Source organism: Pleurodeles waltl, chromosome 1_1, assembly GCF_031143425.1.
Source record: "Pleurodeles waltl isolate 20211129_DDA chromosome 1_1, aPleWal1.hap1.20221129, whole genome shotgun sequence".
In the NCBI taxonomy this organism is placed as follows: domain Eukaryota; kingdom Metazoa; phylum Chordata; class Amphibia; order Caudata; family Salamandridae; genus Pleurodeles; species Pleurodeles waltl.
Window position 1 is genome coordinate 939957636 of NC_090436.1, and position 20329 is coordinate 939977964.

The 20329-nt window shown below is 42.0% G+C and overlaps 1 protein-coding gene across 1 annotated transcript in view; it reads left to right on the forward strand.

Annotated features, from left to right (window-relative positions):
- The first annotated feature begins 432 nt into the window (after positions 1 to 432).
- The window catches only part of USP53 (ubiquitin specific peptidase 53), a 255961-nt gene continuing 236064 nt past the window's right edge, over positions 433 to 20329 (forward strand). The window contains exon 1 of the mRNA XM_069230167.1: positions 433 to 775. Coding sequence (XP_069086268.1) covers positions 629 to 775 — 147 coding nt within the window. The 5' untranslated portion in view covers positions 433 to 628. The remainder of the gene's footprint in view (positions 776 to 20329) is intronic.

Below are 20329 nucleotides of genomic sequence, written 5' to 3' on the forward strand. Positions count from 1 at the left end.
TACTGATGCATTTTTTATGGTTATCCATATAGCTATTTTTATAGGTTAGTAGACATTATAAAAACAAAAACTATAGTTTATTGGCATTTAGTCATAAAATTAAAGTAGTGCCACGGTGTGGCTGCCTTTTCACACAAAGTGTCGCTAAAACGTTTGCATAAGTAATTGTTCACGTTCTAGAATGACGTAACAGTCACTCTAACACAATACTTTTAAAAAACAGCTACTTTCCTGGTTTGCAGATGGCTGCCGCAAACGCTATTAGTGGAGGCCGGGCCTTAGACCGCCTTCTGTGAATATCTATTTTTCTGTGGCTGAATCCCGATGCGGTTTGTTAGCACAGCTGAGAGGAGCAGGCCGTCTCCAAGAGGCGTGGTCAAGGCGTTCTCCGCCCACCGGTGGCGATTGGCTACTGCCCGAGCCGTGTTGACAGTAGAACACTGTCTGACAGCCGCGAAGAACACCGGGGCAGAAGCTTATCCGGGAACAGTAGCGCTAAAGCCCCAAGGGACACCATAGAAGGCACGCGGCGGAGACCGTGGCGCGCGAGGCATCTGCAGGCGACATGTCGGCAGGCGACGGCGGGTAGCGCACCGGAATTTCTGACTTTTTCCTGGAAGGTGGGAGAATGGCGTGGGTGAGGTTCTTTCGGAGGCCCGGTGGGAGCAACCTGGGCAAGGCGTACCAGCCCGGGAGCATCCTGTCCCTTGCGCCCACAAAGGGGCTCCTGAACGAGCCCGGCCAGAACAGCTGCTTCCTGAACAGCGCCGTGCAGGTGAGACGCGGGAGGAGGGCGAGCTCACTCCCGGGAGAACTAGTACTCCGGGAAGGAGGAGTTGGGGCACCTTTTACAGAGTGAAATAGTGCCCACTTAGTTGGCAGAGTGCTGCCGTGGTTCCGCTGAGAAGCGCATGCCTGCTGTTTGACTCTTCCAGCTCTCTGGGCCTTACACCAATTTCCCTTATCCCTCTCCGGTAGCACCAGTCCGGTGGTGCCCCGTTGTGCGCTGTGGTCGGTGTACGGGCTCGCGTTTGTTTTACGCGCCTATAACACTTAATTTAGCAGTTAGACTCATTCTGAGTTTTCTTAAAACTACGATGCCACTTCTTGGGTAGGAGGAGGGACTCTCCAACGGCACAGGTCGCACCAGTATGAAATGGCAGAGTATTGCTACCACCTCCACTGCGCACTGCAGGCCCGCAGTTCCGCGAGGCACCTGTTGACAGAAGGGGAGGTCCTGTGTCAGCTGTTGGCTTTCGTAGTGTTTGATACACTTTATTTTTTTCTTATCAAAATACAGAGTACCATCACGATTTGTTCACGTACGCTTTGTAAACACCCTTCCCCCCCATAAAGGGCCCTCTCCAACCTTGTTAGACAGGTTCTCCCAGTCCACTTCTTCCGGCTTGAGGAATGTGCAGCCTGCTTAAAAATGTAGTTGTGCTCTAAACGGCCTATGAGCGCCATCCATTTCTTGCAATCCTAAGATTTTTTTTTTCCACAACTTCCCGACCAGCTTTTACCGTTTTGTGGGGACAGTGCAGGGCACCCCTTTTAAAGGGCAACCGGCAAACATGAACCTCCAGTCGTCTTATTTTAACAGAGCTAAGCAAAGACCACTGTGATTATTTTTCATTTTGAGTGACAGTAGAGAAAATAGATTTAGATAACAATGAATGTTAAGTAAAGATCTTGTGCGGGAAATAAGGAAGCTAGATTAAGTTACTGTTTATGCGATGGAGAACACAACACAAATACATTGCTGTGTTCCCTAATGTTTAGACAGGCTATTCCCAGATTTGTGGGCGAATCATGTTGGTTAACCATAAAAGCGATGTCGTGCTTCTGTGTCATCAGGATAAACATGTTGTAACACGACATCCTGGAAGAAGCAAACGTCTTGAAGAATGCAAGATTAAGTTAAGCGTGTACTATATAAATAGGCGCGACGTGGTTTACCTTAACATTTTACACTTACTGTTCAGAACTCGATCAGTGTTGTTGCCTGTAAGGTTAAGGGCATAAATACGGGACCCAAAAGGGACCAGTCTTAAAGTCCTGGCTAAAGTCATAAGAACTGAACTACAATTATAATGGTAACACGAAGGACCGTATTGCTGGGTAGGTTAGCTGATATGAGGACCGATACTTTCAGAGGCAATTTGAGGCAACAAGAGCGGAAAAGTTGAATATTATTGAGGTGGCAGGACTGACATTAGATAGAAAGAGATATTTTCAGTGGGCGACTGACTGATAATGGGTGTGGGGCAGTTTATCAGTAAAACCCGATCTTACTCTTTCTAAGTGTCAAAGACTTGCTCAAGACGGTTATCCGCTACCTGGTTTTATACCGACAATCTTAATTGTAGGTACCAGTTGCTATGTTATGCGGCTCTCCCTGAGAATATTTTTTGCCTGATTATTATTTTAAGCAGTATGGTTAGGTTTAACAGCTGCATCTTACATGATTTGTCGAATCCTATTTATCTTTCACACTTTTTTAAAGTATGTAACACCATCTTTTTAATTATTAAAAATAAGTTTAAACAGCCCCGATGTCAGTGGTGTTGATAGGGTTAGCAGTAACCTCAGAAGTTATTTTAGTTTGCATTCGGAAGTCAAGAACACAATACGATGTATCTTTATTACTATTGTTTAATGCGCAAGGTAGTATACAGTTCAATGCAGGGTTCTAAATACATTTGTCAGCGGTCACCCAGTTTTATTTGTGCAAGTCAAGTGTAGGCATTTACTTAAGACATCTGCAGATTAATCTAAACCTGTTGGACTGACTTTAAACGTTTGATATTCTCATTTTTTTTAACGTACCCTTGGAAGATAGTTTTGACATTTCCACAAACAAAGTGGATTTTGCAGGGCAGTATTTTATGTTGGTGCTTCTGTCACTGCTATGTTCCAGTGTACTGATTGTACTGACTATTTCAACGTTTGTTTACATTTTGCACCACTCATTTGCTTTTTTAAAGATTAATTTGTTTTCTTAATGCGACATTTAAGTGCCAAGAGAGAGTTGTAATTCAAATAAGTATTTCAAATTGGAAATAAAATTTGGATGTAGTGTAGAGTTTATAGACATGCCTCTAATTGAAACCCATGTCTATTAATATGATTTATAAGCAGCATGCATTTCACAGAAAACCCTTTGGGGTGAATCATTTTTGACTGAATGCAAATAGTAAAAAATAATTCATTGAAAAGCATCAACATTGGAATTTGGGTGTCACCAGGCATATGTTGTTTTCCAACCTGTCTAGTTTTGTGTTCTACCTCCAATCCCACCCAATTGGGTTACTAGTGTTGATCTGTGAGTCTATGGCATGGGTACTCACAAACATTTTCTCAGGGCCATAAAGTATGCTCTGTAGTGTGGCAGAGGGCTGCTTTCATGGCACCAAGAGAGTGAGATTGGGGTTTTGTTGGTTAGGGGATGGGATGACTTTAGGTGGTCGTAGGGGAGGCAAATCATGTTGTGGTTAGTGAGTCTTTGAGTTATTTTGAGTGTTTTATTCCATGCTGTTCTCTAAATTAAGCCACAAGTCTCCAATAAGTCACAGATTTGACAGTACTGTGTTTTGCTGTCTCTGAATCGCTATCCCTTTACTGCAACCTGGGGTGAACCTTGAGAGAGTCAAGTTTAAAAAAAGAATTAACATGATGACTGTATTGGAATGAAATAGAATTGCACGATGTGAAACCAGAAACTTAGTATCAATCCTGGAATCCCCACTTGACTAAACTGTGTGCCCCTAGGCAATTGTCTCATTTCATTTTGCCACCTTTTTCTTCATTATTATGAGCTATAAATATGCACCTTGAAATACGAGTTTAGGATATATGCTGTCCAAAACCTTATTTTGGGTCTTGTTTATTAAACTATAACGTTGTACAACCCAGGCTGCCCAGAGTGGTCAATGTGACAACTGACGTGCCTCTTAGTTCACCACTGGCATTGTTCTCCAGGTGGGAGGAGGCATGAAAGTTTCTACATTCCTTTTTGAAAACTATCAGTTTTAGAAACAATACTTCTGCACGCACTGACAGAATCTGATGTACTAAGGTGAAACACGTGTGCATGTTAATAAAATACATTTTTTTTTTAATTCCGAAGAAATGGCATCATATTGTTGCACATTTGTTTCAAATGTCTTTAGCAATTAATGTGTTCTTGGAGTTAAGTGGTGCAGGACACCTTATTTGCCTATTCTGCTTTACTTCGGTTCATGTGCGCCTGCACGTTTATTTCATGTCTTTCTGTTAGGACTGTATCAAGTATACATCAGTCTAGTGCAGTCATTCAGGTGGGGTCTGCACATGAAGGTCAGGAGGGCCAAATTCAGCCCCTGGGTTGTACTTTGAGCATCACTGTTTTTGAGTTTGAGCTTTCAGCTGCCTAGTATAGATCAAGATAATTTGTCTGTTTTCCATTTTGTGACTTCATCTGTCCACAAACACAGCATGCAGAAAGCTATTGTTGAATACAGCCGTGATCTATACATTTTAACCTAGTAAGTCTTAGCATATCAGTTTTTTATTTCCTATAGGTTGGCAGTACCCTAACGCTTACCCTTCATGCAACCATCTCATTTTTAGCATTGTTGTCTCTGCATATTTCTCCTCCTACAGAGCAATGTTTTCCTGCTCTTCATAGTCGTACTATATGGAAATTGCACAGGTGTTTCGGGTTGTTGGAATCTTTGTCTGTAAAAGGTTTGCTGTTAGAAAGAAGGGGTAAATGGGTTCAGGAGTTGATGCAGTCGCTGATAACTGGTCTATAGAGCTAGCATGGCACAAGTTTCTAGAGGAATGCTCCACATCGAGAAAGAATTCCGAGTAGGGTGGCTTCACTGAGATTTAGCCCTCATATTGATAACAATTGAACAGATTTACCCCGTTTTCAAAAGAAAAAGCAACCTGGATAAATCCGGTATCTGACAACAAGATGTTTAAAATTTATGAACTGTGGCACAGTTGTGTTGACGTGTGCACCATTGAACAAACCGATCCCTGTGGCTCCTTAGGGAAAGTGCTGACAGCAAAGGACATGGCCCATATATTCCTGTCTTAACGCTTTTTAAGAATCCACTATTGCAGTTCTGTTCAGCTGGTGGTCCCGCCTTGACATCACAAGGCTCCATGTTTTTCTTTCTAGTCATATCATTTTTTAAATATTTTATCTCTCACCCCACTGACTGTCTAAAGCTAAGCCCTTTAGGCAAGTTTTAAGCAATAGAAGCCCTATTGATAATCTATATGAATTTGATAAACAATGTCTTTTCTGAATGTATTTATAACTAAAATGTATCTTATGAATGATTTTTAGGAGAACTTGACACATTCAGTAGGGCTACTTATAGATATTAGGGGTGAGTCATAAATTCGGCTTTGCAGGCAGAGATGACAGAATTTTGCTACTCCTCCTTACGCTTGTAACGTGGAGTTCTGGCTAGATTCCGCCAACCTTTGTGTGGTGGAGTTTTTTTTTTCTCATATGCAACTCACTAATGGTAAGTTGACGAGTGAGAACAAGGTTTGGCGTCCCCTAGCATGATTTTTTTGTCCCTGGGAGTGCAGGAGGCGAGACTTCACCACGGGCGGTTGCAATAATTCGCGGTAGAAATCTGCAGTTTGTGTAGAAAATCTACTAGAGCAGCAGCAAAATCACTCGATAAGCAGCGCCATCTTGCATACCACATGGTGCAGTTTGTGCTGATTTTGCAACGTGGAATGAGCACCCAGCTCTAAAAATCAACGCACCATGTCTAATTCCGCCCGTTTTCGGAGCACCATGGAATCATGCCAAGTTTTTTAAGTAACTCTATGGAAATTCCAGTGCCACCCACCCTTAATAGATGTACTACTTCTGAAATATTGTCACCTCCTTATTTTTTCTTACCTTGTGGTGCATAAACTCATTGCACGTTTCTAATCTCTTTTTAGTCCTAGTATGGTTCAGTCTTCTTGATTGTATCTCTGCTCATTGTGTAACCTAATAAGTTATCAAAAGCATCCTGACATTTTTATATAAGCTATAATGATTTTAACTAATTGTACAATTAAAAACATCTATCCGGTAGCTGAACCACTGCAAATAAATTTTATAATGGAACATCAGTACTACATAAACCTCCAGTGGAGTCACGGATGGTCGAATTTTCAAGGAGAAAGGAGTATATTTGAAAACTCCTAATAAAGGTAGTAAAATAAATGTTTTTCCATATGTCTTTTCACGCACTGATACACCCTTTACCTTTGGGATCACCTCCTCATCAACTACTGGTATCTTTTTATTTTAATACATTCAGCTTATGCCTGCCATTGATCAAACATTCTCACAGGTGTCTTGCATCTGTTTAGCACATAGGTCTTTTAAATGAACTGAGTTGTATAGGTAAGCACTGAGGGGGGAAACATCTGGAATGCACAGAAGGTCTAAAAACTGAGCTTCAACTGGAGATGTCCTCCTGGGAACCATTGAAGCAACAGAGCAAACAGTTTTTTGAAATAGGGGAATGGAGGAAGTCAGCAGAAATTGCAGCTTGTAAAATTGAGCTCAAAACCGTTCGTTCTCTCTCTTTCTCTAACTCCCCTCTAAGCTAATGATTTGATTTTGCAGACCATATATTCTTTATAGATTTTTAGAGGATGGGGATGGTTATTTTGTTGATATTGATAGCAGAGCTGACCACGGATTTCGAGGTAACAGAGGTTTTGAGAGAGCACAGATAATTGAGGAATCCTATATAGCTCCACCGTCCTCGGCAAAAGAGTAGAGACAGCCACAATCTGTCTTTGTCCTTGAAACGTGTGTCTTGATACACCTGCTATGGCTCATTATTAGGGACATACAGGCTGTGAGGGAGTGAGTTCAAACAAGTACGCCTTAAAAAGCCTCGAGGCAGATAACCAGAGATGAAGTCAAGAATGCTCACCCTACACATTTAAACCACCTATGTAATGTTGTCTTATTGTGATTGCAGCTCCCTAGCACCACACTGCGCCGCCCTAGGACCCCCTCCCCTCATAGTTTCTTTGTATTGTAGTCCACTGTAACGGGTGCATTGTCTATGATTTGACTGACTGTAATATGGCTTTGCTGTCCTTGAATATGCTCGAACTATAATGTATTTCTTCCACATTGTGTGCCTTAGTTGAGCACCCTTTGTTTTGTTCCTGCAGTGAGGGACATGTTTGTTCAGTCCACATAAACTTACTTACGCGTTAAATTATGATTGATTTTTTTATTGGGATGATGGTGGTTAAGTTATACATACATGCTAATCGACCCGATTCAGACGAGAGTCCCGATTTTTGAAGCAAAAAAAATTGCTTTAATTTTTGCTGCCTCCCACCTGAAATGTCCTCTTTCAATAGAAGTGATTGGGAGAAATACATTCTCCCGATTATTTATTTATTTTTTAAATCTTTTTCCTTCCTCTTCTAAAATGTTGGCATTAATAGTTACGGTTACCGCGGATGGCAGCGGCGGACATTTTGAACCGGGTTACCGTGAGTGCTGACAGTTTTTCATAACTAGTTAGAGCAGGCGCCACCTGCAGCGTGGGGCGGGGCTGCTGCCCGTGGTGCAACTAATTAAGTGTGAACGTCTTAGGGTCATGTGCCGACATCATCATGATGGGTGCCAGAGTTCTGAGGGTCATTTAAACACAATCAACACTTCTGGGGATCTCTTTGTCCCCTTCAGCACGTCCTGTGCAGTTTGAGGAGTATCGCAGTTCAGTCCTCATTCCTTTCACATCGATGCAGCCACCACCCCAGTTGCACTGGGTTTTTCAGCTGAGGCCAGCAAAAGGTGGGGTAGATGGAAATCGACATTTTTCGAGTGCTATGTATAGCCTAGGTGGGACAGTGTCATGGTAAAAAGCCCACTAGCCCAAGTCATATCTTTATCTTTCCACAGCCAGCTTGCGCAGGACTTTGCATACATGCTAGTGTGTCCATTCCTTTATTCGCAGAGCAGCTCAACACTTTTGCAGCTCCAGACTCAAGCAAGTCCAACTGGAGGCAGGTTTCTAGCATCACTGGGTGGATATTGGGGGGGCTTAGGATGAAGGACCTGGTCTAACACCTTCTGTGGACCCTCAAAGGGAGGTGGGGGAGAATTTGCCCACCACGGATTTTCTTAACATCCATGCAGGCGGTAACAACGGTAGGCGAGGGGTTAGGGAAGATTTCTCCTCACCTCTTGCAAAAGTAAGGAATCAATTGCCATCAACGGCTATCTTGTGGTCCGAGGTGATCCCATGTTCATTCTGGCCAGTGGGGGGGGGGAGGGGGGCTGGGGAGAGGAGACAGGGGGTAATGCGGGGGGGGGGGGGCGGTAGGGCTATGAATGAGTCTGTGAAAAAAACAACCATTCTGTGCAGAAGATTATTGTTGAGCTGGTTGCAGTTGACATGCAAACTATCAGACATCCTTATATTGCAAAATGCGGATGCCTTTCCGTTAATGGACTAGTGAATATTACACTGGATCGTGTTGTTTATTTGTTACTATACTAAAAGACAGGGGAACTACATTGGTGGAATGAGAGCATTGAACAGGGTTCCAATCACTTTTGGTAACAAAATGGTAGGGATGCACAGCAATATGTGACAGAACAATTTCAGTTTGAAAAATGTTTTTTGTGTTTTTTCTTGTTTGGTTTAAGTTGCTTAGATCTGTGAGGTTAACTTGGATTTGTATCCAGCCTGATCATCGAGCCTGTCAGCATGTGTTTTTTTTTTTTTTTTTTTTTTTTTTTTATAGCTCTTCAGTCTGCTGATGGGTGCTGTAGTGCATTGGTGAATGGGTAGAAGGCTACGGTGTGGGGGAACTACTTGGTACTTTTTTTTTTTTTTCCTCAGCTCAACCTGTTTTTAATGAGTTTTGCATAATATGGAGTTAGGACAAATCATAATGCATACAGAAATAATATCCACAATAACATAGTATAGACTGAAGTGTTGTCTAAGAATACAGTTGATACTGAATGAGGTATTTATGGTACATGATGATATTATGAATTGGGTGAACCAAATTACATAGAGAGTATCATAGTATAGTGTAATTCAGTGATGATAGACAAGATTATATATACGTTGAATTTATGCAAAGTCATGGAAAATGAATGAAGGATAAAGGAGTGAGAAGAATAGGAGTGTGGGGTAAGAATGGCAGGTGTAGAGGGGATGGTGGGGATGGGAGTTTGTCCATTTTTATAAAGAGCTACCAGGGATATTGATCAGGTCCATAATGGATTAGGAGCTGACTAGGTGGTATGGAATTTGAGATGACTTGTTATCTTCTACAAATATTTCCAATTAACCCAAATCCTCAGTCTGGGTTTGGTTGAAGATAGGAAAGTGGTTAGGTTATTGTCAGCACCTCTTATGGAAATTGTGTCCAAGTCCATCATGTTGAGAAAACTCATTCGATTCAGAAAGGATGTATTTAATTTCTATAGTTAATAGTAGGTCAAGAAGGATAATGCCTGTTATACTCAAGGAGCCAAGAGTTAAGGAACCTAGGTCGGAGCACCGGTTTAAGTTGAAGCTAATGTATTTGTAGGAACTGATGTAGATCCAGGAAGTTTAAATACATTGACAATTGAGTAGCATGTGTTTGAGGGTACTTTGGTTCGTCTTGCAGGACTAGCATTTGTCTGCCTTGATGAGTCTACATTGTGCCAAGGAATGGGCAAGCTTTGATGTGTTATGCCTTGACCAAATTATTCCCAGTCTAGTGAGCTGGGGTATGTGAATTTGAGCCATTAAGTGAAAGTTCCCATTTGGATTGGAGTATGTTAAGGTGTCACAAGTAGGATGGTGTCAGAAGAGTTTATATTTCAGAAGTGCAATGGCTTCATTTATAAATTTTCTTGAGCGTGTGGGGGAGTTCAGGTTTATGAGGGAGTTTAGATTTTGACATAGCACTTTTTTATTTTTTTAGAAAGTTAAAACTGTCTAGATAGGTGAGATTGAGGCTAAAATAGAGTGTTTCATTTTGTAGGTAAGTTTGTCTACTTGGGATAGGCTTTGAGTGTTCTGAATAATTTTTTTCTTTTGCATTCAGAGCAGTAAATTTGAAGAGATGAATAAGTTGTTGTTCTATTACAAGCCATATCGGATGGTTATTTTGAGGTTCCAGGATCCACTGTATCCTTTGCTTTGCCAAACATGCAGTTTAATATCTACAATAGTCCAGGAGCCTTATGCCTCTAAGTTTATCAGGTAGTTCTTAATTTTTCAAGACATATTCGGGGTTTTCTTGATGACCATATCAAGGGTGAAGTTGCTGAATGTTGTATCAGATAAGGGGATAGGAGATAATACTAATGATAGTGGAAATGTTCATATTGATGGTTTCAGCATGACCCCACCATATGATGAACTTTGGTGATCTACTGTCTAGAAGATCACTGATATGTTTGATAGATTATTGTCATTGAATTTATGGGCTCATTTAAGTTGCGTTCACATCTTATCCCAAAATATTTAATTCTGTTCTGTTCCCATTTTAGACCTTTGTTCTTCATTATAGATTTGTTACAGGGATTATTTTGGAGTAATAGTTAATTTGTATCTTTAAGCGTGTATTCAGAGATCTTGGAGTAGCTCTCTGTGGTGTTTATGATGCCTGGCATAGGCTTGGCAGTATTTTCTGTGAACATAAGCACATCATCAGATGCTGCGAGTTTCTGAATACCCGATTTGAATGGAATCACCAAACTATCATTATTTCTAAGTGCTCTGAGAAGAAGTTCTATTGTTACCTGGAACAGTAGAAGAGTGGACAGACTTGTGTAGTGCCTTGTTGGAGATTGAAATTGCTCAAGAGGTATCAATTGATGTTGATGCTTGTGAAAAGGTTGCTATAAAGAGCAAGGATCCTGGGTTTGGGAAAATATTTGCTTTTTTGATCACATTACTTAAGAGTAATCTAACTCGTAGGCAACTCTCCAGATGGTAAAAACATGTCACTCCAGACTTGATCTAATGAGTGTATATGGTCTTTAGCGAGTCCTGAAAAAACAGCCAAGATATACTTATTAATCTGTTCCTAACAAGCAGTACTCTGGTATAGGCATTTCTTCGGCACCACAAAAGATTATTTCCCACACTAATATTGAAGTTTGCCCTTAATTATTTTCAGATCATAATCCTCTGTGTATCACCATTAAGGGTCAACTGAGATTCGATATAAGAAACACACAGTAGTTTTCAATCGGGGTACAGCATTCAGGAAATCTTTATGTTTCCAATCTTGCATACAAAAGGATTATGACAACTTCCTTACAATAAGTTTGAATAATTATCATGGGAAGTGCCTATACCTATGTATTGTGGGATCCACTTAAGACATATATTTGGGGAATTACAGTCAAGCCTGTAGCAGATCGAAATAAAGAACAGCCTTAAAGAGAGGCAGAGAATCTTTCTGAGTTACTAAGGGTAGAAAAAGAACCCGCTAGATTACTAATCGAGATCCAAGTGAAAGAGAGGCCTGTGTACAATTGACCAAATGTAGGAGCAACACTGGCCGTTCATTTCAGGGGAAATTTGCTTTGTATATAAAACTAGCCAGGGACTGGATTACGAATATGCGGAATCCATTTGTAAGATATTGGCTTATAAAATCAAAAAAGGACGACATAAGAGTATGATAGATAACCTGTATGAAGGATAAGCAGGGATTTAAAACTTACCAACCCAAGGAGATACTTAACACGTTTATTATTTTTTTTTCAAATAAAAAATTATACAGTGCTAGTGAATATAGAAACATACCTTCAATCAGTCAGTATACCCCTGTTTACTTCACCACTGGCTAATATGTTAAATCCTGATATCACTTTGGAAGAAGTAAAATTAGCTATTGCGTCCTAATCATCAGGGATTGCTGCGAGGGACAACACTAAACCTTGAATGGTATAAGACATTTATGAATACACTTCCTCCTATTCTTCTGCAAATTATCCCTGATATTAACCAGGGGTATGTCATACCAGCCACATGGAACTGTACCAGTATTGCCGTTTTCCCCCCAAAAAAGAGGAAAACTGAGGATCTTACTGACCTACTTCAGTGATTAATACGAAACCCCAAATATATGCTAAAGTGATGGCCACATGTCTTGCCTCCATCATAGAAATGATTGTCTATCCACAACAGTGCTGGTTCATACCTCACCAAGATACCAGTACTCACAGCTGTATGGCCATTTCCATGTTTGATGCTGCCACTACTTTATATAAGTCTGTCTCTATGGTCCTCTTAGTTGTGGAGAAGGCATGTAGTAGTTTCATAGCCCTTCCTCTGTACTGCAATGAGATCAGTCAGATTGGGAAGAAATGTCTAAACAGTGTAATGGAACTTTACAAAACACTCAGTGCCAGAGTGATTTTTATCTGGTCAGATTTCGGAAGCATTCACCATTTAATGGCGCACACATCAGTAGTGTCCCATGTTTATTCTACAGTTTGTTCTTCCTTTGGAGCCTTATTTGCAGCACATAATGTGTAATGAAAGCATAATTTCTATTGAAATTAAAGAGATCTCAGTTAAGCAACCCGCCTATCCCGATGATGTGGCCATATACGCTTTATATCGTAATAGGGTTGTGTCTAATATTGAAGAGGAAAAAGCCTGTTTTGGGGGCAGTCTCTAGGTATAAATTAAATATGACTAAAGCTCAGATCAGTCAGGCTTAACACAAAGGAAAACAATTGTAAAGCATTTATCAGTACCAAAAGTGTTAATAAGTAAGGGACACCAATTTATAAAAGTAGTATATATATTTTTCTTTAAGTAGACCTCAAAATGAGAAAAATCTTATGAAGAGAACCAAAGTTATGATTTTTTTAAAAGGTTTTCATAAATCACTGTAACTCAAAAATGTTTTATAGATCACTGCTTTTCACATGTAGCGATAGCCTGTGAGTCTCAGATGCAAGTGTTCAGGCCAAAGGCAAAGTTTCAGGCCGGCCACAATGAATCGTGGGTCAGATACAGGGTCCAAGTTAGTCACAGTCAAACTTCTACCTTCACACATAGACATTTTTATGGTACTTTTTCTTGTTGACATGCTTGTTGGCAGGCTCCTCTACAGCTTGAGTCCAACGTTGGGTATGACATCAGCGGATGGACGAATTACAGCGGTCTGGTGGAAGCCTTGGTTCTCAACAGGTGGCCAATGCTACCTGCGAACCAACAGTAGTGTGTAAGAGCATGTGGTTCAGTGGCAAATTCGGATAGTCTAGCTTTAGGTTCAAAAGATGCAGTTCTGTTGGGAGAACAAATACTCTCAAGCACCATCCAAAGGTCCAGGACCTGGGAGGGCACCTCTTGAGGGCTAGGAGGACTCGATCTCACAGGCTGCATCAGCTGAGTCCAGGGCAAGTCCAACTGTTACTGGTCAGCTGCGTGCTTTGGAGATGCACAATATATTTAGCTTTTTTTGTACCTGAAGTTTAATAGGAGGCTAGCTAACTAGCTATTGGAGTCCACTCTGTGGTCATTGGCACTAGTGGGAGCAGGTCCACCTCTTGAGGTCTCTCACTCCACAAAGTCAACAGCAGGAGCAGCCTTTCTCTTTATGAAGTCCAGTTCTCGTTCAGCAGTGCAGACCTTTTGCTGGTGCAGCCTTTCTTTCTGAGGTCCACAGGTTCAACAGATATAGTTCCTCTTTTGTTCTTTCTGACTCTAATAGTGTTATGAGGCTGGGAGTCAGGGGTGCCACTTTTATGCAGAGTTTATGGATGGTGAGGACTCGCTGTTCATTGGTGTAAAAATTCCCACAAGCATCCCTACCCATTCTTGCATCACTTCCTGTGGAGTTGGCACTAACCAACCCCACAGTGCATCTCTCTGCCCAAATCCAAAATGTTAAAACCTTTCATCCTTTGGCCAGAGCTTCTAGCACCCTTCTGAGTTATGTCCAGTATAATGAGCATCTACTTCTTGAACCATGGTTCCGCAGCGGATTTCCCTCCTTTGGAAAAGATGCCAGCCTGTCTACCTTCACTAAGGAGAGGGCAATTTTAGAGCCTCTAACAGGTGGCTTGCTTTTGAAACTTGGCCATCTGCAGCCACAGCCCTCTGGCTATCCTGTCAGGAGAGCGGAGGGGTCACACCTCCTCCCACCAGCAGGCCTTTTGTTCCTCTATCCTGGAAGCTATTCAGACCCCCTGGCAGGAGGGCAGCAGGCTGTCGTAGGTGACAACCACTCCAGTGAATCCGAAGCAGCTACTAGAACTTTGGGGCAAGCAAGTGGTGACTTTTTTTTAAAGCCACCTTTTATATTAAAAGTTACTTTAACTCAGGCTTCAGCAATACATTGGATTTAATGTAACAATTAATTTGATACCTTGAAGTTTCCCCAATGGAAATTAGCACTTTGTGGTTGAGCTAGTGTAACCCCATGTTAGTGTGGATGCATTTTTCATCTTTTGCAGGAATCAAATGCCCAACAAGGTAGACTGGTCTTTGGACCCAGAAAGATGTGTGGTGAACCATCAACAATATCTCAACACCACCCCAACAATTTAGACACCATGACCAGTGTGGCCAAGGAAGGAAAATTCCTACCGGGAATAATGTTAAAATATCTATTACAAGCTCAAAGTCATGTGGACAATGTACAAAAACAAATTTATAAAGATACGTAATCCCCTAGGGTTGCCCAAGGCGGCAAAATAGATTCAGGTGTACCAACATCATTAAAACGAAGCATTCAAGAAGCATAAGACAGAATATCAAAAAGAATATCTGTGGTACAGATATCACATGTTGTACAGAATTTGCAATCATTAGTCAATTCAAATTCAACAGATTCAATAATCTTTTGCTGGGCTTGGGCCAACCCTACAGCATACCAAATGAGCGTGCATCTGATTTCGTACCAACGAAGACAAGGTACTATAGTTCTCTAGGGTGCGCAGACTGCTGCAAGCAGAGGTGGGCTGCTGCTTTAGCTGTGGACACTGAGATCCTGCCCATTTGCAGAGGAATTGTGCGGCAATCGGTATCCACACACTCCCCAGCAGGTGCAGACTGTGCAGCAGAGGGGGGTCCGGAAGACTAAATCCCCTTGTGCCCAAGGAGCCACGGTTGTGCATGCCATTGGGCTCATCTGAGGGTCCAGTACTGCCCACTGCATGGCCCAGGTGATAAAGTGGGGCCACTTTTTTCAATGTGTTCATTCACTCCACTCACCTATAGAAAGAGGCACGTCATTTGACAATTAGGTTTGCACTTTCTAATTGCTATGAGTTAGTGGCTCCACAAGAGCTGAGACTATTTTTGATTGTACTGCATATGCTCCTGGTACCTGGGGAAAAGATGGGTAAAGGGAAGGTAGCAACTTCCCAGGATAGTTCTAGAGCTAACAATACACTAGATGGTTTCTTACAAATTGCTGTTGGAGCCATAGAAAAGGAAATTAAATCTGCTGAACGGCTTCCGTCCATCGCAGCTTCCCCGGCCACATCTTCCTCGCCACCACAGTTACTGCTGACACCTCAATTATCCCCAAAGGCTAACTAACAGCGAGTCAAGCGAGATGGTTGGTAGGAGATATCGGACACCTGCTTGACTGTTCTATCTAGCTCAGAGTTCCCGCTGGTTTCACTGGGCACTTTGGTTGGTGTGACAGAGTTAGAGATCCCAGCAGTCAAAAGGAAAAGAAAGCAAGCTGACAATCGTTAAAGAACAAACGTACATGTACTGTGGGTCCCCACAGCTCTGGAATTGAAAGAGAAATGGCTGAGAGGCTCCAGGAGGATCCTGCTGATCTAGTCGCCCTAGTCACAGAGCACATAATGGAGGAGTTAGCCAAAAGATTGCATCCTATAGAGAACTGCCTAATAGCCACTGAAGAGAATTTAGGGGGTTTTGCCCAACTATTCAAATCCAGTGATTTATTAGGCACAGTGCATCTTGAAGTATGTTGCGATCATGCCCATAAAAGTTCCTCTTCTGGACTGCCCATGAGAAAGGACATGGCTGGATGCCCCGGACAAGGTTCAGAGGATTGTCACTTTTGGGACACAGCCACCAATAACATAGGAGAAAATGGCCCCAATTCAATGACCAAGCACAACAGTGTGACCTCTAAATGTCAGGCTGCAAACACCCAGAAGATGGCAAGAAGCAGAGATAGATTGCACCGGATTCTACATCTTCAGCTGGAGGCCAGTCCGTACGAGGCAGTGATTACTAATGTACCCAGGTTACAGCTAAACAGTTCCGAGACTTATACAGAACTGAAAAACAAGGTAATCCAATGGTTACATATTAATGCTAATTTCCCATTCTCAATGGTATCTTTAGTATTAATGGTGAGAAATGTAGACTGGGTGGACTCGTCGAAAAAGTCCTGTGAAGGAGATTGTATTGTTGTAAATGTCAACTCACCTGTTAATGGTTAATCGGATCTTTTTAAATTGCTGTAAAGTTGGTCCGCTGCCTCGAGGATTTGTTTGTGTAGACGTGCAGCTTTTTATCCCCAAACAGGTCTCTTCTTTACTAGGAAGGTAGAAATCAGCCCCAGAGGCCCTGCCAGTTCTTGTGCCCAAAATGGTGATCCCCCTCTTCGACATATCGTGTGTAGGTGGATTTCAACCACATTGTCCGAAGTGGACTGACTCAAAGATTGGGCTAAGCAGGGACCTCCAGGAGGAGGGGAATTGATGGTCCCTGATGCTCCTAGGTATGGAAACGTTTGTCCAGAGGTTGAACCAATGGAAAAATTAATTTCAGTGGGTTTACCTCAGATTCCATCTCAAGCATAGACCGAGAAGCCAGTTAATATTAGTAGGAACGAAGCAGGGCTAGAAGCCAAAATGTGCATCCCAGAATGTCGTTTTTTTTATTTTTATTTTTTGTTTTTTTTTTTATAGATGAGCATATGATCTGCTTATTCCAGAAACGTGGGCCATGGAGCCCAAGCATAGACCAGGGTGCAAAAGCTATTGGGCTCCAGCAAGCACGGCGTCCCCCGGCAGACCCTTGGGGGAGTTTACTTATTTGGATCAGTGGCTCCCTTAAGGGCCAAGTGAGAGAATTGGATAAGGGCTGTGCTGATTTACAGGGTTTACTTCTGTCCACCCTCAGAGAACAATCACTACTACTGGTTAACATCTGTAGCAGGAGCATGGGAAGAAGCTGTAAAACCGAAGTTTTAAGTGCTCTGGATAATATTTTAGCCGGCAGAAATAGTGCCCATTATATTTTGATTGCTGGGGACTTTAATCCTACTTTTGAGCCTTATCCATTGGCGCAGGAGCTCTATCAAGAAGAGGACAGTCTATAGGGTATCCTGTAATTACTAGAGAGTAAAGGACATAGACTGAGCAGGGCGGCATTCCAAATTGTTAATATTACACTTGCCCACAGTCTTCGAGCATTTAACGGGCGCTATCGCTCAGATGTAAATCACTCTCCTAGATTTAGACGAGAAGTATGTAGGAATCATATTGACTACTTACTAGATATATGCTTGTGGGAACATATGGAAGACATGGTGGTAGTGGAGCACGAGGAAAGTGATCATGATCCATTGATACTCATTACTAGGGGTTTGCTACCTGTAATTGGGGCCCCTGTTTCTACGGATTTTGATCGGCATCTCACTACGACAAATAATAAACAGAATGTTAAGTGGGAATCAATCAATTCTTCCCCGTGTACTATTGCAACCATGTATAGATTTCTGGCAAACCTAATGGAACTCGTGCTTCAATTCGGGCAGGATGAGGGAAGGATACTGGCTGAACATCTGAAATTATTTGACTGCCTGAAAAAACCATTTGTTAAAGAGGCTACAGGCAAAATGAGAATCAAGCAAAATGATAGGTGGTACAATAGATCTTGCAGAGAAGCTAAGAATAGGCTATTGAGGGATTAGAGATCCAATCAAACAATCGAGGGAAAACTAGGTTGGAGTTAACCAAGGTGGGGAGAAGTTGGGAAGAGAAGCGTTGGATAGCCTTTTTAGAGGCTGCAAGAAAAAAAGGAAACCAGCAAGTTTTGGAAACTGGTTTCAAATGAAAGTGGTGAATCCCAGTCTCTGCTTGGGTCATCAATTCTTCCTGATGAATGGGTTAAACATTTCAGTTTGCTCTACTCTGGGAGTGATGAGTCGGAGAAGTGTTAGTAGGGAAGCGAGTGCATCCCCAACTAAGCTTTCCTTATCTGAGACCAAGGCAGCAATATCTTCCTTTAAGTGGTGCAAAGCCCCTGGCTTTGACAAAATACTGGGTGACCAATGTAACTCAAATCTTGACATCTGGACACCTTACTTAAATAAGGTTTGTAATGCAGTGGCTGCAGGCCCGTCCGTTCCCTATACATGGAAAGGAGCTGAAATGCCCCCCCTCTATAAGAAGGGAAACCCTAGTGATCCATATAATTATCGGCCTATAAGCCTGCTCGATAACCTCCAAAAAATGTTCGCGAAGCAGATCTTGAATCATTTGGAGGAGTAGATTGAAGAGAGTGGGGCCATCTCAAGTCTGCAGGCAGGATTTAGGTCTGCATTCAGTACAGTTGATCAAGTGATAAGGTTTATGGCAATCAGATGGAAGACGGTGGGTATCGGTGGAGGGAACTTATATGTTGCCTTCCTTGACCTCCATGCAGCCTTCGATCTGGTTCCCAGACATAAGCTTTGGTATACATTGAGCAAAATGGGAGTTCCTACTGGACTCTTGAACCTAATTGTCCGACTCCACGAAGGTACTTTTGCCCGAATTAGATGGGGCAGGGATGGTGAACTGACAGACCCAGCTATCACCGAGAGGGGAGTGCGACAAGGCTGTGTTCCCCCACCCTCTTTCTCTTGTACATAAGCAAATGCATTAAGTATCTAAATAGTTGAATTAATGATTTGCCACGGTTGGCTGGTCGGAAAATCCCGGGGGTTGGTTTATGCGGATGACACCATTATTAATGCAAAATCACCTGTGGGACTACAAAACTTAGTCAACCAATTCTGCCTGTTTTGTAAAAACTTTGACGTCGAGGTCAGAGTTGGGAAAACAAAATTGATGATTTGCTGTTAGGGAAAGAAGAATGTGAATGCTAGTATAACAATGAATTCTGTCATTCTAGAAAGAGTGAAAGAGATCGACGATTTGGGGATTAGATTGATGGAATCTGGTAGATGGGATGCGCTTATTAGTAAAAGTGGCCATATCATTCTTGACTGCAAAGCTAAAGCTGTAGTTAGTCCCCCATTAAACTCCATTGTAGTAATTTATAAGGCCAAGGGTAGGGGAGCCGCCCTATATTGAGCAGAATTGTGGGACTTTAATAGACAGCAGAACATCCTACAAGTCGAAGAAAACATCTTCATCAGATACATAGCTAGGCTGGGGAAGGGCACTCCATTAGTAATCCTAAGACTGGATCTTGGGTTGAGCAACATTGAAGATCATGTAGCCCTGAAGCCCTCCTTATATTGGATCCGACTCTGGAAGACAGAGGAACTGGAACCCTTCCTGGAGGCAGTCAGAGACTTATTAGGGAGCTCAATCAATTTAGATAAGGTTAGTTGGCTGCAGAAAAAGACATCTGTTTGGGTCAAACTAGGTTTCCCACAGTTTTGGGGGAACCCTGAATCGATCCCAACCAATGCTGCCATGTTTGTTAAGCAGAAATATTGGGGGAAGGTAAATGATTGGATTTCCCAGCGGAGCGGGTTGGGTCGACTAACATCAGAATTTTTGCTTGTCCAAACAGGAGTCACATGCTGAACATTTTTTTGAACTGCCTATGCTCGCTCTCTATTTCTCCAGTTTATATATGGTATCCTAACTGTTAAAGCTTTCTCCCCCTGATTGTGGTCAAACAGCTCTGAAGGTAACAAATGCAAACTGTGCCAATCATGTGTGGAATCAACCAAATGTTTTCTTTTTTTCTGACCTAAATATAAGATCCCTAGGTAAAAATAGATTATCCCACTTTGTAAAACTTTGCTTCTCCATGACCGTGCCAATGCCTATAGAATTTGTAAAAATGATACATCTACAGTGGTAATAATTGCAGTTTCTAAATATCTGTCAGCTGCCTGGTCTGCCTGTCGTAGAGCCCTCATAGCAGTTGGAGGGGATGGCTCAGAATAAGAATCTTTGGCTGGAATAGTCCAGAGTTTTCATAGTGTTTGGGTGGGATTGTTCACAAAAAGAGTTTATATTTGTGTTGTTTTGCTCAGGGTTATTGGCCCTGTCTTAAAAGCTTGGATTTTTCTTTTCATTTATTAATGTATCATCATCAATATTTACAGAATGATATATCTGCGAAGTTTTGCA